The sequence below is a fragment of the Ambystoma mexicanum genome, chromosome 12 (genome assembly GCF_040938575.1).
Source record: "Ambystoma mexicanum isolate Mex_15411 chromosome 12, UKY_AmexF1_1, whole genome shotgun sequence".
NCBI lineage: Eukaryota > Metazoa > Chordata > Amphibia > Caudata > Ambystomatidae > Ambystoma > Ambystoma mexicanum.
The window spans coordinates 499004363-499025561 of record NC_090936.1 but is presented as its reverse complement, the minus strand read 5'-3'; the positions used below and the strand labels follow the sequence as shown (position 1 = coordinate 499025561).

At 49.4% G+C, this 21199-nt stretch overlaps 1 protein-coding gene across 1 annotated transcript in view; it reads left to right on the top strand.

Annotated features, from left to right (window-relative positions):
• AGBL3 (AGBL carboxypeptidase 3) overlaps window positions 1-21199 on the top strand; it is a 2309829-nt gene that overhangs the window by 1185849 nt on the left and 1102781 nt on the right. The window contains exon 13 of the mRNA XM_069628782.1: window positions 2192-2290. Coding sequence (XP_069484883.1) covers window positions 2192-2290 — 99 coding nt within the window. The remainder of the gene's footprint in view (window positions 1-2191; window positions 2291-21199) is intronic.

The window sequence follows — 21199 nt, the reverse complement described above, 5'->3', positions numbered from 1 at the left end:
CAGGCATCTTTTAATGTGCATGAATAACTATGTGCAAAGAAATATTTATTACAAAAACATTTCCGTTTTCCAGTTAAAACATATTTTTAAATGCTTATACAACTTACTCTCACTGGGAATTGGACTTACATTTTTACTCCCTAAAAAGTCATTTTACTCCCAACTTCAAAAATAGGGAGTAAAATACTCCTACTTCCAAATCTAATCTGTTGCTCTGCTGTTCCTTAGTATTACCCCTCTCCTCTTCTGAGCGTGAAGCCAGACTTCTTCATTACACTATAATTGTCAGGGTAGGGTGGAAACAGAGGCCTAACACTACAGGTTTTTTACTCTGCTCTCACCATTTGAAAAATCTTGTTTAGTATTAGAACCAGCATTCCATGTATCTAGTCAATGCATGTTCTGCTCTTCCTGTATCCTAGATGAAAATAAATCGGACAGTTAAGCCTATACAGCGTTTTAGCTCCCTACTACTCCCCTGAGGTATAACCTCTCAACGTTGGTACCCTGAGATCCTGGTTGACTTTTGACTTTGCTTAATGGGTAGGGTCAAGAACCAAGAGTGCTTCTAGAGAAACATATTATAAACCTGAACTACTTGACTGGAACCTGCATCAACACCTTACAGATCTTTTTACCAGATATAACATTGATTTCATATTACCCTTGTGTGGACATTCTTTTATTCAAATTAGCACCCTTTTACCTTCTATTCCTGTCTCTCCACCTGCCTGCCTAAGAGTTGTCATTGATTGCTTGACCACAGCTACTTGTAGAGGATCAGAAGAGGACCTGGACTCGGTAAATACATGTTATTACTGTAAAATAAGGTCTATCTCTCTCTATAACTATGGGGTGGTCCCTGCCTATCATATTAACTAACAAGCTTGTCAGTCAGGCGAAATCTCCAAAAATAAATTCACCCTCTTTCCAAATTGAAGCTATCCGACCCTACCACTATTCTAACTAACTTACGTCAGGAGAATGACTCCCTTCTCTTGGTGCTTGGTCTCAGCGATGTTGTATGGGCAGACTGCCCACATTCCGTGGTCACACCACTACCGCTCTTTCCCCTCCGCCCTGCTTGGCTTTCTTCCACTCTTGCATGCTGGTTGCTCAGTGTTTCTAGTTCTGCGCTGGAGCAACTGTGTCGCACGCCGACTCTGCGTTGTTCCAGAGCCCCACCTCCTTCCGCTCTGTTACGCACAATGATCTTTCCTTGCATTTCTCGGTTGTTCGCTCTCTCTCTGCCACCTCTATCTCACTTGTTGGTCTTACATCCCTTTTCAGCCTCCTCGTTGCAGTCCATTAGAGACTTGAATTTAAAGGGATATCTTCCATTTCTTGTCGTTCATAGTATAACTTCACTTTATCTTCTTGAGTTTGATAACAGTTTGGTATATTATATAAGTCCATATAAGCCATAATTTGGAGGCCTCAGTGGAATGGGAGTTGTCCTCAAAGGGGGAGTCTCTCACATTGAGGTTCCACTTGCCTCGACCCCTAGGGAGGGTGTTGCGGAGTGGGCTCACATCCTTAGCCTCATGGGGCGGGGGAGCTCCCCCTTGGGGAGAAGGGACAAATTCGTTCAATTCATGACATACCTCTAGGTTAGCCAAGAACATCTTAAGGATTTGCCCATCTGGCTAAGGTTTAGTAGGGTAACACCATACCTTGAAAGCACAAGTTTAAGCTTTTCTAGGCTATCTGCATTCGAAAAGTTTAAATATGAGATGTTCCACGTGTAGCTCATAATCCACTTAAAAATGTCTTCAAATTTGGAAACATTGGTTGACTGACGTTTGAACGCACGTTATTTGGGAGGACTTTTGAAAGATATAGGAGAGTGTTTGTTTCTGTCCATCGTTTTGAATGGAGATCTGTGTGTATTGCTGGATTCCAATCTCTTTTTTAAAACCGCCAACTAGAAATGCTATTTTACACTTGTCAAGCTTCTTCCACGATACCTCAGTCTTTGGAGGACGTTTGTTGGAAGTCTTGTGACATAACACTGTTTCCATCCCATGACAGGAAGGAACACATGCACAACTACAGCTAATATTCGCGTTCTTGGTTAGACAAGCCTACTATCAGTCTAACCCCTGCTCAGTCACAGCTCAGGCCAGTGGCCTATTGGCATGTTGATATCCTTTCAAGAAGCTGCTTATCTTTTTTTTCTTCCTTTATCTAGGGCAAAGGCAAAAAGAAACGTCTCAAAACAAAGAAGGATAGAAACTCCTGCATCGTACATCTTGGAATGGCAAGTGAGGAGATAAGTAAAGAAACGCAGGTAAATTGTTTGTACTCTGCAAGGCGAGCTGAAAAACAGTTGCTCAGACAAAAACTAGGGTGCTGTAAGAGAACAACCTACTCCATGAACAAACCAAACAAGCTTGAGCTTAAAGCAACGGAGAGCCCCAAGATTTCAGCATGATTAGAATGTCTTAAAGTACAATTGAACATAAAATGTAATATGAAAGACACAGAACCAATTACCATGCTCATTAATTTCAAAACCAATGAAAAGTATTTGTCCAGTGAGCAAGGATATTGCCTAGAGCCAGGTTTTGAAAAAAAACTGCATACAAATCCTATACTGTGCATTATATGGTGCGCCGGCGCAATGATTCATGTGACACAGATTGTTCTACTCAAACAAAGGTTCCTTATTCTTTCAAGTTAGAGATTTGTGTTGGATAAACGCATGTATGTTATATGAACAAACAATTGTGGAAAATGATGGAATAAAGCATTGGTAGTAACTGAGTAAGTCCAAAAATGCAGGGACTTTATTTTGCTACAAACTACAGGGGTGTTCTTAACTGCCTACACTTTCTTTTCTTTGGGCCTGATTATACTGTTGACCATGAGAATTCCCAAGTGCGTAACTGCATACTGCACCAGATGATATTTGACAGGGTGTGTTGCAAATCTAAAGGCTCTCAGGATACGTGAGGCCTCATATAGATGAAGCTTATGCTATTCCCATGCGAGACTGTAAATAATATCATCAAGGTATGTGTCACAGATGGCACAGAAGGGCTCCAAGCCTCAGAGATGTTTTCAAGGGTTTTTATTGAAACTATAATTGGGCCATCTCTTTTTTTTGGTCTTGTTTAGCACCTCCTCCTTAACGCAGGCATCCATGACACCAGTTTAGAAGATACAGAAGTTTGTCTCCCACTGTTTGAGTCTGATTTATACAGGACATGATGACCTAAAGGCAAGTTGCCTTTCCTATCTAAACTTCCCAGGGAGTGTGTGATTGTCCCTACTCTATATTTTTGTTGATGTAATATACGGAAAGGGGATTGTGCCTCACAGAGACCCTGTTGGATTTGGTCTTCCAACTAACGCGCTGTCCCTGTTCTCCCTCAGGATCTCTCGCTACAGGCCTGCTGCAACTACACCCACTTCTACCCTCTTTTCCCTCTAAAGTCCTGTCCCTCCGATGGCTTTTACTCCTTCAAGCCCTTGCTTCCACCCTTTGCTATTACCACCTTCTTGTTCCCAATCTCACTACTCCCTCCTCCACCCACCTGCTAGCCAGTCACACTCATTTGCATCCACTTCACTGTCACTCCTTACATTCATGTATATAACACTTGCCACACTAGCGCGCGCACATCAGTTCTACTTGTACTCAGTAACCAATAGCTCACCTTCTTCCAGAATTCGCCTTCATATTTTGCCCTACCTTTCTCATGCTGGTCTTTTGGTCCACCTCCTCCTGCCCTCCTTTGTATACTCCCACTCCTGTCACCATTGCTTTCCTTTCCACGGCCAATCTGACCTTATTTTCCCAACCAAGGGTGTGACAAAAGCAGAAAAACTATTACATATTGGCATAAGCCCAACCTCCATTCTCGGTTTGAGTTTGTCTCAGAACTATGATGGCAACCCGTGGCATTTAATGTCTCTGTTGGTGTTAAGGGAATCAGTTCTGGGTTTTACCCAGGCAAAGTTAGTCTCCTTAAATGCCCAAGCCTTGTTAAAGCGTCCCTGGTTGTCTAGGTTGTAAATCGCCAGCTGTGGTGTGCGCCTGCTGGCGCTGGCTAGCGTTGGCCAGCTTTGCGGTCTGCTGTGTAGTGATTGTCCCGCCGACGCGCCTGTTAGGGAGAATTCTCATTCAATGGCTAATTTCTCTTACCTAGTGAGTCCCTCAGCAGCTTTGCTGGATTTCTGCAGTTTATTTTTTCCACTGGGTAAGAGTGTGAGCCTTTCCCCCACTCTTACCTGTGTTTTGCCATATGTATTTCATCTGTTTTTTTTTATTGTGGACTCTGGAGTACACCACTTCAGTAGCCCCACTCTTTTGTGTGTTACACAGCACCTTCAGTGCAGTGACACAGGGTTGTCTTTTAGACTTCCCACCGACTCCATTTCTGGGGCTGACTACTGTCCCCCAGAAAAGGGTAAAGTTGCCTTTAACTTTACATAGTCATTTAACTACAGATCCAGTACACCCCATCTTACATGGAGTATTGGAAAGGGTTAATTTTTAGCCTTTTTTATCTGTACCTCTTGGAGCCTTGTTTTGCTCCCTTAACACTAAGACTTGGCTGGTGACAGTGGTACCTACCCTAATTTTCCTACCGCGATTATATTACATAACGTGGTAGTGTTTTGGGCTATTTTAGTAGCCTCGAACATAAACCCGCTTGACCAAATACTCTTTCTTTTGGCTCCGGTCGGGTTTATTCACCATTTCTTTTTGTTAAAGTCCTTCTTGTGTTTTACTTTGCGTGGCAAACCAGGTTTGCCTTCTTTGTTCACCGTCTTTTGGCAGGCTTCTGCCAAGAAGCCCTCCTCTAGGCGCCTGGGTGTCTAGGTGGGCTGAATGTGAGGGAGGGGTGTAGTTACCCCCTGCACAGGGTATCCTAGGAAACCCAAGTCGCACTTTGCCATGATTGGCTGAGGTGGTTGTCCGGGCTGGACAACCCCCCTGCTGCGTGATTGACAGCCAGGCTGTGCGAATGGGTTTTTTTTGCATAAAAGGCAGGACTCTTGGGCTGGAAGTCAGTCGCCACTGGAACTACAAGGAACCGAAAAGAAGCGGAGAAGAAGATGGCTGCTGCAACTACCCCGTCCCGGTGAAGCCCTGCTGCAGTCCTGAGCTATCTACCCTTCGACGACCAGAGAAGATCCAGTCCTCCTTCTCGTCTCCACGACCGAAGCACCAGGAACCGGGGGTCTGCAGGAACTACTGCCATGGCACCAGCTTCTTCCTTGAATAAGGTACTGTGTTCTGCTTCGAAGAGCTAGGGTAAATCCCTTTTCTCCTCTTCCAAGGCTTGCCCTTGTCTTCCCTCCTTCTTATAACCTTTGCTTCCTCTGTTGAAAATATCCAAGTACTCCTGGCTACATTGAATCATGAACTTTCTGATTGTGTGATCCTCGACAACAGCAACCTGGTTCCACTTGACACTGGCTCTGGCCTATTGACTTTTGTATTTCTGTCAGCGAGGGTTCTCTGATTCTGTCTGCCTTGACAAAAGTATTGCCAATGATTTTTGCCCCCAACTCGCTCTGGTTAACTCGGGTGCTAAGTGTGTTTTTGCCCCGGTAACATTTCTTTCCGCGGATACGCGTATCTTTCGTAAGACCGAACTGTCATTACTGTCAAAAAGTGATCGCATATGTATTCCCGGTAACGTCTTTTGTTTCACAACACAGGTCCGTTAAAACATAGGGTACTTACCTTGAGTTATACTGTACCAAGTGAATTGGTTGTTTGTAGTGTGTTTTACGTGTGGTTTTGAATTAATAATAGTGTTGTGTTTTACAGATGGTTTAAAAATAAATGTACTCATATTTTTTTACCTGAAACCTTGAGTGTTTGCTTGAGTCACAGTCATTGTGGTCCCTTTGTGTAATCTCTGCTACTGCTCATATACTCTTGAGATAAGCCTGGCTGATCCGCTACTGCTACCACTTTAACATAGTAGTACAGGCTTGTACCAAAGGTGAACTTGTATTACCACTTGTAGTCTTAATTGTGTGTAGTGGTCCGTAGCGGCACTGCACAGGATTCTGCCTAACAGCGCCCTGACTCTATGGATGTTCTCCCTCTGGGTGCAGAATACTGCTAAAAGGAAAAGCTGTAGGTTCGCTGTTGCTGATTCTGGCCGGGTCTCTCGTACTTCTGGTGTGTGCGTGGTAGACAGGGTTTTCTCACTCTCTTCTGCTGGTGCGATTTGTTTATGATAGCTACGGTGTGGTAGTTGTTCTTCCTATGCAGAACGGTAGAAGTCTATGTCATCTAGATTGGTACCTGGGAAAGCTTGACAAGGCGCCACAATGCAATCCATCAATCTTTGGAATGTGGCAGGTGCCCCCATGGAGCGAAAAGGGTGAGACAGTAAATTGAAACAACCTTTCAGGACCAGAGACCTTTAGATACATGGGCCTTCAAATAACAAGAACAAGGGATTAATTATTTAGGTTGACCTGGGATTCACTATTGGTCAAATCATAGTCGTACTTTAAAAAGGAGGGACGGACTTCCCCTATCTCTGATGGGTAAAGCCAACTCAGCCATTTAATATCCCACAAGAGGAATTTGTTAAGGTTGAACGGGGGCTGAGGAAACTATTGGTGGTCTCATCCGTCCCCAGGATTGCTTTGGACACATTGTCCAATTCGGTGGGAGACCGGCTTCAATTTCGCTTACCTCAAGAAATACTTTTTGCGATTATCATGGTTGTGTTGAATGAATGGCTCTTCATTGGTGAGGCGGTTCCAGTGGTACCGTTTGAAAGGAGGTGCATTGTGGCCATATAACACACGCAAGATCCTATATGGGAAGAGGAATTTGAGGGTATTACCCCTGGGGAGAAAGCTAGTAGTTAAATCAAGGTATGCACTACGGAGGAAAATTGGATGGGGTTTCGTGGGGGGGCAACAGGTTGCTACCTGAATTACAATTAATCCAGGGGATTTGGATATGGAGAGATTGGGTAGTGGGGACTCAGAGGTATCTCATTCAGCAAGGGGCTATATGTTCTCTTCAGGATCTCGGGGATAGATTGGGGCTCCCCAACGCAATCACTGTCACTGCTTTAAATTAAGACATGCACTCAAGAAACAGCTATTTCACAGGAATCCCCCCTCCTCATACTGGTGGGGGTCGCAAGGTTAAAAAAAGAAACCAATCTCTAAGGCATAGATTCCATAACAGCTAAGCCTCTGTCTGCACTCCGAACTAGGTTGGGGGGAGACCTGGATTCCCTAGATGAAAGGGACAGGATAAACGCGCTGGGTCCATCAAAGAATATCATGATCAATGTCAGATACCTGATGGTACACTTCAAAATCTTACATAGAATATAGTACACCCCACAGAGGCTACTCAGGGGTGGGGCGGGGTTATTAGCACACTGAAAGGATCCTGGGAGAGGAGCTTGAAGCTGACCCGCTGCTCTGTCTGTTAGGGGTTTGGAGCGATGCAAAACTTTCCACATACCAAAGAGCGCTGCTGGTCCTAGCCTTTTCAGTGGCCAAGAGGGATATAGCTATGGTGTCGGCAGAAATCCCCTCTTTAAGGGAGCGGGAGGCAACAATGGATAGGAAAATGGAATTGGAAAATCTTATATATATAAACATAGAAGTTGTCTGGAAAAGCATGAGAAGGTATGGGGTGCTTGGGCAAAATGGAGAGGTGATGACTAATGCTTAGAAGAGGAATAGTGTTCAGCCACCATGGGGCGCATCGATGTGCTAGCACATCAACCTCGATCCCTGCATCCAGGCTTTTTTAGGGTTTGAAGCCCCCTCAATCAGCTCCCAGCACCTCTCCCTCTGCCCCCCCCCAGCAAAGCGGAGCTCAAACGCCCTGTGGGGGCTTAGGAATGGAGCTTCTAGCACCCAGGAGAGCCGAGTACTGCCTGACCGCCCTTGGGTGGTGTGACAGCCTCCCTCAGGTCAGCCTGCGGCTGCTCCGACAAAAGCACAGAGAGATGCCAGCGAGTCCGGAAGGGGACGCAGTCCCCCAGCCAAGAAGATCCAAAACAGTTTACAGTCCCCACCCACCCACTGCCAAGGGGGCATTCAGCGCTAGACTGGGATATCATCCCCCCACACCCCCTTCCCCCTCCCCCGGGCTCCGGCGATCACCTGACGAAGAGCAACGGCGGAGGGACGCCAGCGGGCCCGGCCCCGGCTGGGACGTGAGACAGCAACCTAGGAATACAAAGCAAAAGGCAGCATCCACCCCCAACAATCAAGAGGGCGCCCGGTGTGTGGGGAGGCGTTGCCCGCCCCCGGGCCCTGCTGCCTGCCTAGGGGAGAGGAAGAGATCACTGCAGCTCCTGAGGCCAGCGACGCCGTGACGAGGGGTGAGTGCAGCACCAACCCCGACCTACACTACGTGGCAGAGAGGGAGCCAGGCCAAGCGGATGCATCCATCTGCCTCCGCTCAGGTTGAATGTGAACTGCGAGGTGAGCGAAGCGCTTAGGAGGGATAAGATGGTGGCAACTACCAGGCCTTCCCCCACGTGTTGTCCTGCCCACTGAGTTGCAGCTAGTACCTGGCATTCATTTCCTGTGGGCCGGCAAGGGTAGACCCTGGTAACTGGCCTTGGAGGCTCCAAAGGCCACAGGCTTCTGTCTGTTCCCTTCAGGGGAAGAGTGAAAGCCCCCTGGACCCGCACTCTACCATAGCAAGGCAGGACGGGGAAGTGTCTTCCAAGTGGTCGCCTTGGGCACGTGGTGGATGACCTGAGAAGCTGAGGGGTCACCCGCTGGGTTCCCCACCCAGTCATGCGAGCTCATATTGAAGCTCATACAGGGTCAACCCCCCCTATAAGGGGCCCCCACCCTTTGAACCACAGGGACCCAACAACGCATGCTCGACCTCGCAGCCGGACCACCACGTGGTCGTAGAGTAACAAGCAGAGCACCCCGAGGGGAGAAGAACCCCACCCTAAAGCCGGCGGGAGGTGAGACCCATCAAGAAGGGTCTCACCTCCCGCCCGACAGTGAGGTCACCGGCCGGTGTGTGGTGAGACCCATCAAGAAGGAATACAGAGGCCTATCAACGCAGTGGCCACACCTGAGGCCCCGAGGAACACTGCAATCGCCTGGCCCAGGCCCGACCACGGGGTGTCCGACCTGTGCCCCTGCCCGCAGTCGTCTTGCCTGAGGACAGTGTCACCCCCACATGCATGAGCTGGGCAGCCGCCCTTCGGGAGTTCCCATATAATCTGGTGCCTAAGCGGGACCCCACTCTACCACTCTGAGGCCCCTAACATGGCGGATGACGTGGCATCGATGAGGAAGGACATGGCAGTGATTTTAGAGGAACTGAAGGGTTTCGGATCTGACATCACGCACAGACTAGACGGCCTGGACAGAAAAGTGGGTGACCTGGATGATTACGTCCAAGGTCTTGAGGCCAACCAATCCTCGGTAGACATTCTGGAAACCCAGTTTGATAGGCAGATCGCGGAATTGGAAAGACGGGAGGAGGAATGTGCCCTCAAAATGGATGATTTTGAGAACAGGGAGCGATGCAACAATCTCAGATTTTTTGCGTTCCCTGAGAAAAAGGGGGAAACGCAAAGAGATATAATCCAAGGGATCAACGACATAGTCAAATAACTGTTCAACAAGGAGAACACTATGGACCCCACTATTGATCGAGCACACAAAGCCGGTGGTGGAACACAGGGCCCTCGCTCCATATTGGCTAGATTCCACTACTACCCAGAGAAAACAAAGATCCTGGAAAAGGCCAGACTAGCAGTCCCAATACAATGAGGTGAGTCACGAATTAGTATTTACCAAGACCTGTCATCATTTACGCTATCCAGACACCGCCTCTGTGGCCCACTGACTAAATGGCTCAATGCAAAGGGGACCCGCTTCCGCTGGGGGTTTCCCTTCTCGCGCAACTTCGAACTGGAGGGATACAAATATAATTTGATAACCAAAGATGACATCAACAGGGTGTTCCGTGAACTGATTGGAGAATCGCTGCATCAAGGAAAGGACCATGACCCCGCGCCAAAGGACGGGCAGGGAAAGTCCCCCAGGGCAGAGAAAACCAGCGATCGACGACGCATCATGGGATTCTGCAAGTTTAAAAAACTGAACCCACCTTCCCTGTCGCAACATTGAGGAGGTACATGGTATAGCAGGTTGATCGTCTGGGCGGATGCCCCGCTGCCTGTGTAACTTAAGCAGGAAATAAATCGGACAGCTCAGCATGGGCACTTTGATACCCCCTACCCCTCCCTCATTCTGGTTGGGAAGGTGAGTTCATGGGGGAGCCAGGAACAACCGAGAATCTGGGAATGTCCAGCTGACGCTCGGCAGCGGGGGGAAGCTCAGGGGTTGGGGGATACAGGGGTACAAGATACTGCAACTAATCTTAGCAATTGTTTTTGAAGGTGGGGGGGGGGCTCCAGGAACTACAATGAGGTGCTATGAAGGCCTGGAAAGGAAGGGGAAGCTGGTGTCTGGACCATGGATAACGACCACCTCACGAATGGTCCAGACGCGATCAGAACTAGGGGGCAAGGGTTAAAGTTGATTCTGTTGGGTAAATGGGTGAGGGGAAGGGGGGGGGACATGGTTTAATACTGCTAAGCCCACAACATAAGGGGCATACCAAATACCAACAAGATCTAGGGAAGGCACTGGGAAGGACTGCACACAAGGGATCATGAACTCAAGAGATCTACATAGTAGTCAAGCGACTCTCATGACGGCTATGACCCTGGGACTGTCCCTGGGCTCCCTGAACGTTAGGAGCCTCAATTCCCCAATGAAGAGATCCCTAGCAATCTGAGAATTTACTTGCTTAAATTTGGATGTCATGTTCTTGCAGGAGACCCATTGGAAAAAGGGGAGCGAGCCAGCCATGAAAGCCACGGTAATTGAAAAGGGTCTCAATGCCTCATGTGAGGGTAAAAAAAGAGAGGTCGCAGTGCTCATTGCTACCAAACTGGGATTTACAGAACTCGCAACCCTGCGAGACCCTGAAGGACGATATATAATGGTGAAAGGGCAGATTAAAGACCAAAAAGTCTCACTGATTTCTATTTACGGCCCCAACGAGGGTCAGGACAGCCATTGGGAAAAAGTGAAAGGAAGAATCCAGACATTTGCAGAAGGGCCTATTTTTGTTGGAGGGGACTTCAACATGGTACTTGACCCCGAAGCAGATAGGCAGGGTTCTGCCCAGTCCATGGGATCCCGACCCCAGTGGAAGATGGCCCGGCACTTTGCCCAAGCAAATAAGGAACTGGGGGTGACAGATGCGATGGCCCGGGAGGGATTGGCCGCCGCGGCTTGTACCTTCTACTCACAAACAGGGGTGGGCTGGGAACCAAAAGAGGCCCTGGAAGTAATGTTTAAAGTGGCCCCATATTGCACATCTTCAGTAATCACAACCCTTTTCCTATGAGGAAATGTGGAAATACCACACAAAAGAGGCCCAGGGTGCAGAGGCCCACCTACTGGGAAATCTCCAGAGTGCCCTATAGGCCAGTCCACAACTGCATGAGATAAACCAACATCTCCAAACCATTTGGTGACTAGCGTAGGTGGCGCACGCACCAGCTATTTGGCATAATAGTCGCCTCATCCTGAGAGGATAGCTCAGCGGCAATGTGCTCGCCTTGGAAACGACAATACGAAGCAACACGGGTTCAATCCCCGGGTCCACGCTTAGAAACCTCTGGGTATCAAGCGCATTATAAATACACAACTAAGAGACGTATTCCTGTAACAGCGCCTCAATGCCCCGGGCTGTGTGAGCGCTTTAAAAATGCACTAAATACATAAATAAATAATCAAGTGGTGAAACTGTTTTTAAATCACATGGGGTGGACTGGGAACCAGGCTCTGGAAATCATTTTCAAAGTTTCAGCATGCCCAACCCTTTTCCTATGAGACACTGAAAATAAAATATGTTACCACACAAAATGAAATGTCTATTTTTTAGGTTATGAAAATCCCCTACGTCCAGTAACAAGGCAATCATTTACTATATAATTATTGGAATATTAAAAATATTCGATTCATGAGCGGTTAGGGTGGTCTTAAAAATAGCACAGTAGGAGCTGGTGAGCTCAGCGGAGGCTGGTGCATCTCCAATGAGCCCCTTGTGCATTCCGTGGTGCTTCTGCATCTCAGAGCTCTTGTATCAGTAATGGAGACATAGGTCCTAATCTTGGCACTTTTGCACCATGGCAGCATTCTACTGCTTGAGGTCATTTTGTAGGGGCAATGCACAAGTTGGAGACGGGAGGATACAGAATGTAGCGCTACAAAAACTTAATGTCAAAATGATTGTGCATTTTTCTATCTGCTCCCTGATTTAAAATAAACCCATGTTATCTGCAAAGTTACAACAGTGCGAAACAATGTGTAAAGTGCAGCACAAGTTACAAACACTTTACACATTTTTAGGGGAAAATACAGGTACTCTCCAACCAGAATGACTCTAGTGGTTACTCGTTTCACACACTTGCAATGTTTATATAGCACGTGACATCCTACGGACAAGCAACTGAAAGCATTCAAATTAGGAACCCTAGCCTGCGCTAACGCTTTTTTTTGTTTTGGCAGCTGCCGGGTTCAGTCTTTGCTCATTGACACCCACGAGTGTTTAAGATTTTGCTAGGGGCTGCTACAAATAGGGTTATGGGTGGGCACATCCCAACCCACGGTGCTATTCATTCTAAAGACTGTGGTAAGGCTTGGACAAAGTTTTCTTGTAGTCTTCCGTTCTTACCTCGGGAGGGATCCGTGGCCACTGAGAGCAGCGTGAGTAGAGCCAGGCAGGCACAGCTGTTCATGGTGACCTGCTGAGGAGGTGATGGCCGACTATCTGTGGGTGAGGGAGTCTTCTGAGCACGAGCTGTGCTGAGGCGGAGGGAGTGCCCGCATGCAGGCTTTGCTAGTCTGAAGCCTTGCAGGGCCAGACTAAAGCACACAAAAATGCACGAGCAGCTAGGCAGGCATTCATCATGTGTCCTTCCCCCAAGAAAAGAGGCCCTATGTGCCCGAGGCCTACCGGGGAAACTCCCGGTGTCCCGGTGGGTCAATCCAGGCCTGCTCGCAAATCTATGGTACTCAGGCGAGGATAGATTATCTCCGGCTGGACCTAACCTTAATTCATAAAGTGTCTGAAGCATCCACCAAACCGGTCCCATGGTCGGACCACGACTTAGTGAACATTAAGCTGGGAGATTGGGACCCGGAGCGAAAAACAGGGAGGTGGATGTGTAATGATCTCCTATTGAAGGATAAAGAGGTAGCCCAGGTTGTGTGGGCAGCCATAAAGGAATTTTGAAGGTTCCATGACAATGGGAGGTGAAGTTGCCAAAGGTCTGGGAGGCATTTAAAGCCACTTTAAGGGGGGGAACTAATTTGGGTAGGGGCAACAAAGAAGAGGAAGAGAGAGGGAGGAGACAGCCTTGAGAAGCGAGATAGAAGCACTACAACCCAAGGGAAAACTAAAATTGCAAGTATCCCCTGAGAATAGGGTCAGAGTACAGAAGCTCAGAACATGGCTGAAGGATCTCCTTCTATACCAAACAGAGAGGCACTTGGCGTTCCTTGGACAGAAATACATTGAAAAAGGGGACTGCACAAACAAAAAAGAACGCTAAATGGGTAGGGTCCATCAGGCAAACGGGTACGAATAAGGTATTCGAAGACAAGCAAATAGTGGAGTTTCTTAAGTACTATGAGACTCTATATTCAGCAGAATATAGGGGCGGCAGGGTCGAAATAGATCAATTCCTTAACTCCCTACCGATTCCAGGCATCTCCTCTGAACAAGCAGACACCATAGAAGTCCCGATCACGACAGAGGAAGTAATCACCACGATAGGGAAGATGAAATCGGGCACATATCAGGGGAAGATGGCTTTTCTGTCCGTTTTTTTAAAAATTATCCCACTGTGCCATGGCCCCTTCGTAGCGAGGTTGTGTAATCAAGTATTAGAAGCTCGGACCCTTCCTGAGTCACTACTAAACACCCTGATAGCTGTTCTCCTCAAAGAAGGCAGGAAACCAAATCTGTGTCATTCATACTGGCCCATTTCCTTATTGAACACCGAGGCCAAAATCTTGGCCAAAATGTTGAGTATTAGACTGGAGTCGCTGATGCCCTCCCCAATACACAGAGATCAAGTTGGTTTTATCGTACGACGGCAGGGGGTGGATAATATCCGTAAATCCATTAATTTAATCCATCAAGCCCAGGAACAAAATTTGGAGGGCTCCCTGGTCATGCTCGATTCCGAAAAAGCCTTCAACAGGATGGAGTTGAGATACATGTGGAAGGTGCTTGAGAAAATGCGTCTGGGTCGCAATTTTCGTAAATGGATCACTGCACTGTACACTGGTCCGACGGCAAGGGTACTGGTGAACGGTGCGCTATTGCACCCGCTCTACTTAACCAGGGGTACTAGATAGGGTTGCCCTTTCTCGCCCTCCTATATGCCCTCTCAATGGAACCCCTAGCTATAGCAATCAGAAACAACCCATCTATCAAAGGAATTGGGTGTGGGGAACAGAGTTTAAACTGTCTCTATTCGCAGGTAACATTCTATGCTACTTGTCAGATGTGCCTCACTCTATTCTCAAATTGCTTGACTTGATTAACACATTTTGGGCATTTTCGGGTCTTAAAAGCAACACCTCAAAATCCAGTATCCTGCCTTTGCAGCCACCCCATACCTCGGGGTTGGAACAGGGATCCCTTAGAGGGATTAGAGTGGAAGACAAGGAAATAATGTACTTGGAAATCTGCATCCCAAGTGACTTAAATCGCCTGGTGGAAGTTAATTTGACCCCTGCCCTTGCTTTGGAGGCAGACTTGGCTCGCTGGCCCCCCTAACCCTTTCCTGGTATGGCAGAATGACTGCGGTCAAAATGACGGTCCTGCCGTTACTACTTTATCTGTTTCCATGTTGTTTGAAGTACTAATCACGGCGGACCTAGCGGGCAGACAAATATTCAAACAGGTGTGGGAGGCGTCAGTCGGGAGAGAGAAACCTGGTGAATCATGGGACCAGATTTTCCGCATAGCTTTTCACAGAAACCTATTCACAGCAACAACTGAGCATAACTTTAAAATGCTGCTTGGTTGGCACCTAACCCCATTGAAATTGTCCATGATGTGCCAGGGCGTCTCTCCCCTCTGTCCCAGGGGTTCTGGGGAGCGAGGCACAACATATCACATGTGGTGGTTCTGCCCTAGGATTCAAATCTTTTGGTCGGAAGTCCTTAGTTGGACGAAAGAGGTGACTGGCATAAACCTTACACTAGATCCCCTTCAAATGCTACTGGGTGTTCCAGAGGAAACTAGAGAGGAAATCAGACTCCCTCGAATCTGGGAGTCAATGTAGAGAGCCGCCAGGGTGGCGATAGGCCAAAAGTGGAAGAGCTCAGGCGCCCCCTGTAAAGCGACTTGGTGCCTTAAACTTAATGATATTTATGTGTTGGAAAAATTAACTGCAATGGTGAACGATAAAATTGACTCATTTCTTGCGGAATGGGGAATGTGGATCCTTCTGTGTGGCATGGCTGACACTTAACCTCCCATCTAACAAACATGGCTGAGAAGACATGCTGCTGGTGGCGGAAACTGCAGAATAGGGGTCGGTCAGGGGAGACCACCCCCCACCCCTTCGAAGGGGAGGGAGGACATTTCGAGGGGATTGGGTTCTCCGACGTATTCCATATCTATGACAGTAATCACCACAGCTGTGCTGCTTCAGAAAATCTTTCGGCGTCTGCGTCAATGACGTCGATACGCTGTCCTCGAGGGCCTCCGTCGAGCCGACGTCAATGGATGTTATAAGTAGGACGCGCGACGCCCGTAGCCTCAGTTCCGTTTTTTCCGCGAATGTGTTTGCTTCGGAGATCTCGGCGCGCCTCGACTCTTCTGAGTTCTGTTCTTTCGGTTCCTCGAACCTGTTTGTTTGTGATATCGCATGATGTCTTCGTCTTCTACCCCGCGGCCGGGTTTTAAGAAGTGTCGGGACTGCGGGTCCAAGATGTCGCTGAGGGACACGCACGACGCTTGCCTCTGGTGACTTGGGGAGGACCACGATACGGATGACTGTGTCGACTGCCAATCGCTCACTTCGAAGGCCTTGCGGGAGCGTAAGAAGAAGCTGTCGGTCGGTAAGGTGGCCAAGCCCCGGAAGTTGCGTTCCACTGGTCTTTCGACGGATGATTCGAGGGGCGACTCTCCGCATCAACATCGTGAGTCCGGGGGTTCTTGGTCTGGGAGTCGGTCCCGCCATTCTTCTGCCTCATTGAGGCACTCCAGAAAGCGCCGTCACAGGCCGCCTTCCCCGTCCTCGTCCAAGGACTCCGCCCGTTGGCGGGTTGCTTGTCCCAACAAGCATTCCACTCCTGAGGAATGGGATGTTGGCGATTTTCCAATCGCAGGGCTCTGGTCCGTCCGCGCCATCAAAAGATGCCGGGCGTGACCGTTCTAGAGATGCTGCTCGTACGCCTGTGGGCTCGAGCGGTCGTCGCGGCCACCGGGCGCCTTCGAGGTCCCGGTCAGACAAGGATGGTCGCTCTAGACATGCCCGTTCCACGTCCCAGTCATCCACGCCATCGAGACCGAGGGAACCTGTGAAGTCTTCGAAGAAGACATCGACGCCTGCAACGCCGAGGCCGTCGACGGACTCTCTCAAGGCTCCGCCTCCGAGGAAGTCGTCGACGCCATCGACCCCTAGGCTGTCGAGACACGCTCGGGGCTCCGCCCTCGAGGCCTGTGTCGAAGCCGTCGATGCTGCCAACGCCGATTTCGTCGACGCCTTTCGAGGCGGTGTTATCGGGGATACCCCGTGGCATGGTGGAACCCCCCAGAAAGGCTCTGGTTAAGGCTAAACATGTCTTTGTTCCTTTTTCTGTACCCTCCTTCCAGCCTCTGGATTATATTTATGAGGTGGATGAGGGGTCTGAGGAAGGTGAGGTTCCTGCAGAGGTTCCAGATGACATTGTTTCTGGTCATAGTCAACTTGAGGACCTGCGTCAGTCGCTGCACGACGCCAGTGGTTTAGACACCTCTCCGGAGGTGGAGTTTGGTAGGCCGGAGCCTGGCACACATGCCGAATCCTCATACCGGCGCCTCATGTCGAGGGTCACGGATTATCTGGGGTGGTCTGCCCCCCCCCTGGAGATTTTCGCAGGATGACCTGACTGGTATCCTGGACCCAGGTCCACCAACTGACCCGGTGCTGCCATTCCATATGGCCTTGCAGAGAAGGGTGGCTGCGGCTTGAACTTCTCCGGAGAGTCTCCCGGCAGTGAGCAAATCCTTGCCGAAGAAATATCGCCCAGCCAGTGGTGACCCCTGCTACTTGACCACGCACCCCACTCCGGAAGGTTTGGTGGTGCAGGCGGCTACGGCCCCCGCAAAGTAGGCGTTGTACCCTACCATCCCTCCTGATAGGACGACAAACGTTTTGGCGGTTGGGCGAAGAAGGTGTTTTCTTCTGGGGGTATGGCGCTTCAGGCTGCCAACCCCTTTTGTGCATTGTCTCGTTTCACGCAGACTCTGTGGAACTGGATTTCTTTAGCGGCTGATCATATTCCCGAAGGGGAGGAACGGGATGGTTTCCTTGCTATCGTGCAGATGGCAAGGATGCCATGTGTGAATCATTTCAGTCGGGTCTGGACATGGTTGATTGCGTCAGCCAGTCCATGGCGGCGAGCACCATAATACGCAGGTTTGCCTGGTAGCGGAAGTCAGGGTTTGCTCCTCATGTGCAAGCTGACGAGAGGCTTGAGTGGTTGCAGACCTCCAAAGCTGCAGCAAAGTCGTTGGGCGCTGCAGTTCGCCAACCTCCGCCTTTTCGTCCTAGGGGACAGCAATGGAGGGGAGGTTTCTTTCGATGTTACTCGTCCTTTAGTAAATCGAGAGGAGCTGCAAGTCAAAGGGGCCACCGTAGGAGTGCCAGAGGTGGGAAACAAGGTACTCGAGGTGCCAAGGCCTCTTCAGCTCAATCGTGAGGCCCATGCTTCTCCGGTTGGGGGAAGGCTGGCACAGCATCTTGTAGAATGGCGTGCCATTACGTCAGATGTGTGAGTTCTGGAGATCATAGCCCACGGCTACTGACTTCCTTTCCGGCAGAGGCCTCACGACAATCCACCGGGGTACCTCTCTTTGCAGAGTCCGGATCCGCTTCTTGCGCAGGAAATTCAATCCCTGCTGGAGAAAGGCGCCGTAGAACTGGTGCCTGTAGCAGAGAGGAACAGGGGATGGTATTCCCCTTATTTTTTTATTTCGAAGAAAGACGGGGGATTGAGACCCATCATGGACTTGCGCAGTTTGAACAAGCTCCTCAGGAAGGACAACTTCAAGATGGTTACTATTTCTCAAGTCCTCCAGGCCCTTCAACTTCAGGACTGGTTGGTGTCTCTCGACCTGAAAGATGCTATTTTCATGTGCCGATCCATCCCAAGCACAAGAAGTACCTGCGGTTTGCGGTTGGCGAATCGCACTTTCAGTTTCGGGTCCTGCCGTTCAGATTGACCTCCGTCCCGAGGGTCTTTACCAAGCTCATGGTGGTGGTGGCAGCGTATCTCAGGAAAGGGGGGATTTATGTCTACCCCTACCTGGACGTTTGGTTGATCAGGGCGCGCTCTCCCGAGCAAGTCCTGGATCATCTGTCCGTCACCTGCCACTCCCTTCACAAGCTGGGCTTCTCCCTCAATTTAAAGAAGTCCCACTTGGCCTCAACTCAGCGGCTCCAGTACATCGGTGTAGTTCTCTACACGTCCCTGGGGCAGTGTTTTCCTCCCCAGGTGAGGGCTCACCACATTCAGCAGATGGTGCACTAGTTTCAACATGCCCAGAGTCTCCCAGCGTTTGAGTTCTTGAGGTTGATCGGCCTCATGGCATCCTGCATTCCTCTGGTGCCAGAGGCCAGGTTGCGGATGAGATCTCTGCAATGGGCTCTCAAGCTCCAGTGGTCACAGTCCTCCAGCAGGATGTCGGACCCCGTTCAGGTGCTGCCCTCAGTCACCCAGGACCTTCTGTGGTGGGCTGTGGAAGGCAATCTGATGACGGGGGCTCCATTTTGGCTTCCCTGGCCGGAGCTGACAATCGTGACGGACGCATCCCTCATGGGATGGGGAGCTCATGCCAACGAGCTGACTGTCAGCGGTCGTTGGTCTCCGTCGGAGTCCAGACTCCATATCAATCTGTTGGAGCTGAGGGCCGTCAGGCTTGCCATGAAGGCTTTTCTGCCGACTGTGCGAGGGAAGAATGTCCTGATTCTAACAGACAACACAGTGGCCATGCACTACCTCAACAAAAAGGGGGGCAAGGTCACTTCCTCTGTGCAGGGAGGCGATGCAGCTCTGGTTCTGGGCCATCCAGCAGGAAATCTCGATCTCGGCAGTTCATCTGGCCGGAGACGAAAATGAGACAGCGGACGCTCTGAGCAGGCAGAGCGTGAGCTCTCACGAGTGGGAGTTGGCTCAGGAGATTCTCCTGGAGATCTTTGCCCTTTGGGGGACTCCTCAAGTGGATCTCTTCGCCTCCAGTGTCAACCGGAAGTGCGAACGGTTCTGCTCACGGGAATTTCCTCCAAGAGGAGCCTTAGGAGACGCGTTCGTGGTGGAGTGGTCTTTCCCACTGCTGTACGCGTTTCCTCCAGTCCCCGTCATCCCGCAAGTACTGTAGAGGTTATGGAGGTTCAGTTCCCGGATGATCCTCATTGCTCCGGCATGGGCCCGGAGGACGTGGTACCTGAACCTTCTCAACTTGTCCATCTGCCCTCCACGTCGTCTTCCCTACCAAGGCGATCTGCTCTCATGGGAGGGGGTCAGGTTCTCCATCCAGAGATCAGATCCCTCAACCTTCACGCTTGGCTTCTGAAAGGTTGAGGTATAATGATTGGGACCTCCCTGAAGACGTGATGGAGGTGTTGCTTTCGGCCAGACGGCCGGCAACAAAGTCCCTGTACCGTTGCCGTTGGAGAAAGTTCTGCGACTGGTGCAAGGTTAAGAATGTGGATCCCTTTTCATGAGAAATTCCTGTAGTTCTGTCTTTTTTGCTTTCTTTGACCCACAGGGGCCTGCATGTGGGTACCATAAAAGGTTACCTGGCGGCGCTGTCTATATTTAAGAGCTCGTCTGAGGAGTGTTCTTATTTTAAAATCCCTTTAATTTCTCAGTTTCTGAAAGGGCTCACTAATGTGTTCGCTCTGTCACCTTTCCAGGTGCCCGGTTGGGATCTGAACCTTGTTCTCAAGTTTCTAATGGGTGCTCCATTTGAGCCTTTACATTCTTGTCCTTTGAGACTGTTAACCCTTAAAACTGTATTTTTATTTGGGGTCACTTCCGCTCGCAGAGTGAGTGAGTTACAGGCACTTTCAGTTAAGCCACCCTTCACTGTGTTTCATAAGGACAGGGTTGCCCTTAGAGTTCGTCCTTCCTTTCTTCCGAAGGTGGTGTCGGAATTTCATTTAAGCCAGAAGGTTATTCTTCCGGCATTTTATCCTCCTCCACATCCTGGTAAGGAAGAGGAGAGGCTCCATAGGCTGGATCCTAGGATTCTACATTTCGCGCATGTCCCGGGTCAGAGTGGACGATCAGCTCTTTATTGGTTACGCTGGAAGGCGTTTGGGACAAGCTGTTACTAAGCAGACTTTGTCTCGATGGATTATCTTGGCAATATCTGAATGTTACCGCTTGGCGGGTAAGAACCCTCCGGTAGGCTTACGGGCCCATTCTACTAGGGGTATGGCTGCCTCTACTACCCTGCAGAGGGGTGTTGCTATTCGTAACATCTGTGATGCAGCCACCTGGGCTTTGGTCCATACTTTTGTATGTCACTACTCCCTAGATTCTATCCATGGGCAGGATCTGGCCTTTGGCAAGGCGGTCCTTTACTCTGCAATTTGATTGGACATTCTAAATTTGTATATTCTAAATTCTTTTCCCACCGCCTTACGTTGGTACTGCTTTGGGAGTCTGTCATAGATATGGAATACGTCGGAGGACCCAATCCCCTCGAAGAACAAGTTACTTTCTTACCTGGTAACGTTCTTTCGATGGGATGGTCCGACGACGTATTCCATATCGCTCCCTCCCTTCCTACCCCGCTACAGAATTTCTTATGCGATTGCAGCTTACGTTTCCGCAAGGCTTTCTGTGGTCATACTGGCAGAAGATTTGTGCCACACGTTCTTGGGAAAAAACTACAACT